This window comes from Etheostoma cragini, chromosome 10 (assembly GCF_013103735.1).
Source record: "Etheostoma cragini isolate CJK2018 chromosome 10, CSU_Ecrag_1.0, whole genome shotgun sequence".
NCBI classification, from domain to species: Eukaryota; Metazoa; Chordata; class Actinopteri; order Perciformes; family Percidae; genus Etheostoma; species Etheostoma cragini.
The window spans coordinates 15,713,208-15,716,158 of record NC_048416.1 but is presented as its reverse complement, the minus strand read 5'-3'; the positions used below and the strand labels follow the sequence as shown (position 1 = coordinate 15,716,158).

General features: G+C 40.9%; 2 protein-coding genes across 7 annotated transcripts in view; one reads left to right on the top strand and one right to left on the bottom strand.

Moving 5' to 3' along the window:
* Window positions 1-2,951, bottom strand: part of LOC117951263 (protocadherin beta-16-like) — a 122,438-nt gene that overhangs the window by 67,257 nt on the left and 52,230 nt on the right. The window lies entirely within an intron of this gene.
* Window positions 1-2,951, top strand: part of LOC117951266 (protocadherin beta-16-like) — a 65,950-nt gene that overhangs the window by 18,691 nt on the left and 44,308 nt on the right. The window contains exon 2 of one of the 3 annotated variants that reach the window (XM_034882899.1): window positions 2,886-2,931. In XM_034882899.1, the coding sequence (XP_034738790.1) occupies window positions 2,886-2,931 (46 nt within the window). Of the gene's footprint in view, window positions 1-907; window positions 2,932-2,951 lie in introns of those variants that run through there. The other 2 variants (XM_034882897.1, XM_034882896.1) reach the window with 2 other exon arrangements.

Sequence of the window (2,951 nt, the reverse complement as noted above, 5' to 3'; positions counted from 1 at the left end):
GTACCATTCAACTCGTCTGTTTACTGGCTACACAGGGATGCCAGTTTTATGACCTGTCCTTCTAATTGGTGCGTTCTAGTGTCATTCTTTCCCACGTGGGCCCAATGGGGGCTGTGCGATATGATTGGCTTAGTTTGAGTGTATCTCTTGATAGGATCATGCTATTGGCTAGCAACCAGGTCCATTGGAACGTGCTGGCACCACAGATTACAATGACGTGTCGACATGCTTTCTAGCGCGCACAGGGAAAAAGTTACACGCGATCAAAACCGAGAAATGATGCATGATCCCAATTTCGAACACAAAATTACTGAACACAAAACAGGATAAACCTGTTGCACAGGATTTACGGTCTGTTCTGCAGCTTTTGCTGTCCATGGTGCTGAAGTGTTGCTGTCAGTTTAGGACGCGGCGCTGGGTTAACTTTAAATAGACCCTGGTGGATTGGAATTTCACCATGTTGTGACTAATAACAACAATAATGATAATAAAAATAATAAAGCCAGTAATAGTATTAGTGACTGTGTAGCATTTCGTTAATTCATTTTTAGTTCAAAGTTAGAAGTAGCACGGACAGGACACATTAATATATGTGCATGTTAATTTGCCATAAAATTTGCCGTAAGAATGTCGTTATTTTTAATTTATACAAAAACGCTTTAGGTTTTGTTTGAAAAAAGAATGTTTCATTGAGACAACAGCCCCGTCGTTGTCGTTATCATTTTGCCAACAGAAAAAAGAGCCTTGAATTTCTGAGCTTTGAAATTTAAGGTAGATGTTTCCTGGCAATGAAAGAGAGCCCTTACTCTTAGTTGATTTTTTTTTTCTCATTTCATTTAGAAAGAATACATGCCTTGCATTAGTTTGAGCAATCACGTGCCAGATATACCATAAACATATCTGAAATATTAAACTCGTGGAGTTGGATGGAAGGTTATACGGTCTCATATTTCAGACTGTAAGTGACGCTGTTGCCTGGTAAATCTATTCTACCGTGCGATGGGAGGCATTGTTGTCCACTTTCACAGCGTCATACAAGAAGAGATGATCTGTATACGAGCTGGGGCTCATCGGAGACGCAGTTGATTTACACTTCTACAGCTATTCTAAATTAAACTGTAATATATGCGTTTTTCTCAGTCAGTTGAGATCTTAATTTCATTGTCCAATTTACTCTAAAGCCCTGTTTCTACATGGCATTTAAAGAACATCCTCGACGCGGAGGAGTACTAAGATGGCGATTGTTTGGACGATTGCGAGGAGCAGTGTTTCTCCTTATTTTTCAATTTATTTTTCTTAATCAAACGAAGGCACAGATCCGGTATTCCATACCAGAGGAGATGAAGAAAGGGTCTCTTGTTGGTAACGTCGTACAGGACCTTGGTTTGGATCTGAAAAGGCTCCGTTCTGGGCGGGCCCGTATCGTGACCGGAGAAAACATCCAGTACACGGAGCTGAAGACAGACAAAGGGACTTTGGTTGTGAATGAGAGAATAGACCGAGAGCAGCTTTGTGGAGACGTAACACCGTGTAGCTTTACTTTTGAGATTTTATTGGAAAAACCAATGGAGTTGCACCCTGTGACCATAGAAGTATTGGATGTAAACGACAACGCTCCCACTTTTCAAAATAGTCACTTGAAATTTGAAATAAGCGAATCAGCAGTGCTTGGTTCCCGTTTTGGTTTAGAAAGTGCGGACGATGCTGATGTTGGGAAAAACAGTCTGCAGAATTACATTTTAACTCCGAACGACAATTTTGTTTTGAAACAACATGTGAATCCGGACGGCAGTAAATATGCTGAAATGTTGCTTCAGAAACCCTTAGATAGAGAACAGCAGCCACGACTGTCTCTAAAACTGTTGGCTGTGGACGGCGGAAATCCACAGAGATCGGGTACGGTAAATATAGATGTCAAAATTCTTGATGCCAATGATAATGCCCCTGTGTTTAATCAGTCTGTGTATAAGGCCACTGTGATTGAAAATGCACCAAAAGGCTCTCATGTTGTTACTGTTAATGCAAGCGACATAGATAGCGGTTTAAACGGACAAGTAACGTATTCATTTTCGAAATCAAAAGCAGGGATAGCAGATTTGTTCGATATAGATGAGGCTACTGGAAGAATATGTGTGGCAAAAGAAATAGACTTTGAAGAAGACAAAAAAATTGAGTTCAGGGTTGAAGCCAAAGATCAAGGCGGACTGACAGATTCTAGCAAAGTTGAAATTGAAGTAATCGATGTAAATGATAATGCTCCGGTCATTAACGTTATGTCATTCACGAGTCCTGTGTCAGAAGATTCGCCTGCCGGTACCACCATTGGCATAATTAATGTGAAAGACCTTGATTCAGGTGAAAACGGACAAGTAAGATGCGCGATCGAAGGCAATGTTCCTTTTAAAATTAAATCCAATGTGAGAAATTATTATACATTGATGACTGACGCTGCATTAGATCGTGAAAATCTGTCAGAATGTAACATCACTGTTATTGCATCAGACGCAGGATCGCCACCACTTTCAACTAAAAGAACATTTTATCTTAAGGTCTCGGATGTCAATGATAATGCTCCTGTATTTCTACGAGGCTCTTATAGTGAAGTCATCGCAGAGAATAACTACCCAGGTGTATCTATACTAAGTGTTAATGCTAAAGACCCCGATGAAAACCAGAATGCCCGTGTTTCCTATATTTTGGAAGAGTCTGAGATAGGCGGATCTCCAGTTTCGGAATATGTGTCTATAAATGCAGAAAGTGGTGTGATACACGCAGTGCGCTCTTTTGATTATGAGCTGATCAAAAAGATTGTAATAACTATCAAAGCGCAGGATGGAGGCTCTCCTCCACTTAGTAGCAATGTGACTGTGAATATACTGATCCAGGACCAGAACGACAACCCTCCTCAGGTTCTGTACCCAGTCCAGACTGGTGGCTCTCTGGTGGCGGAA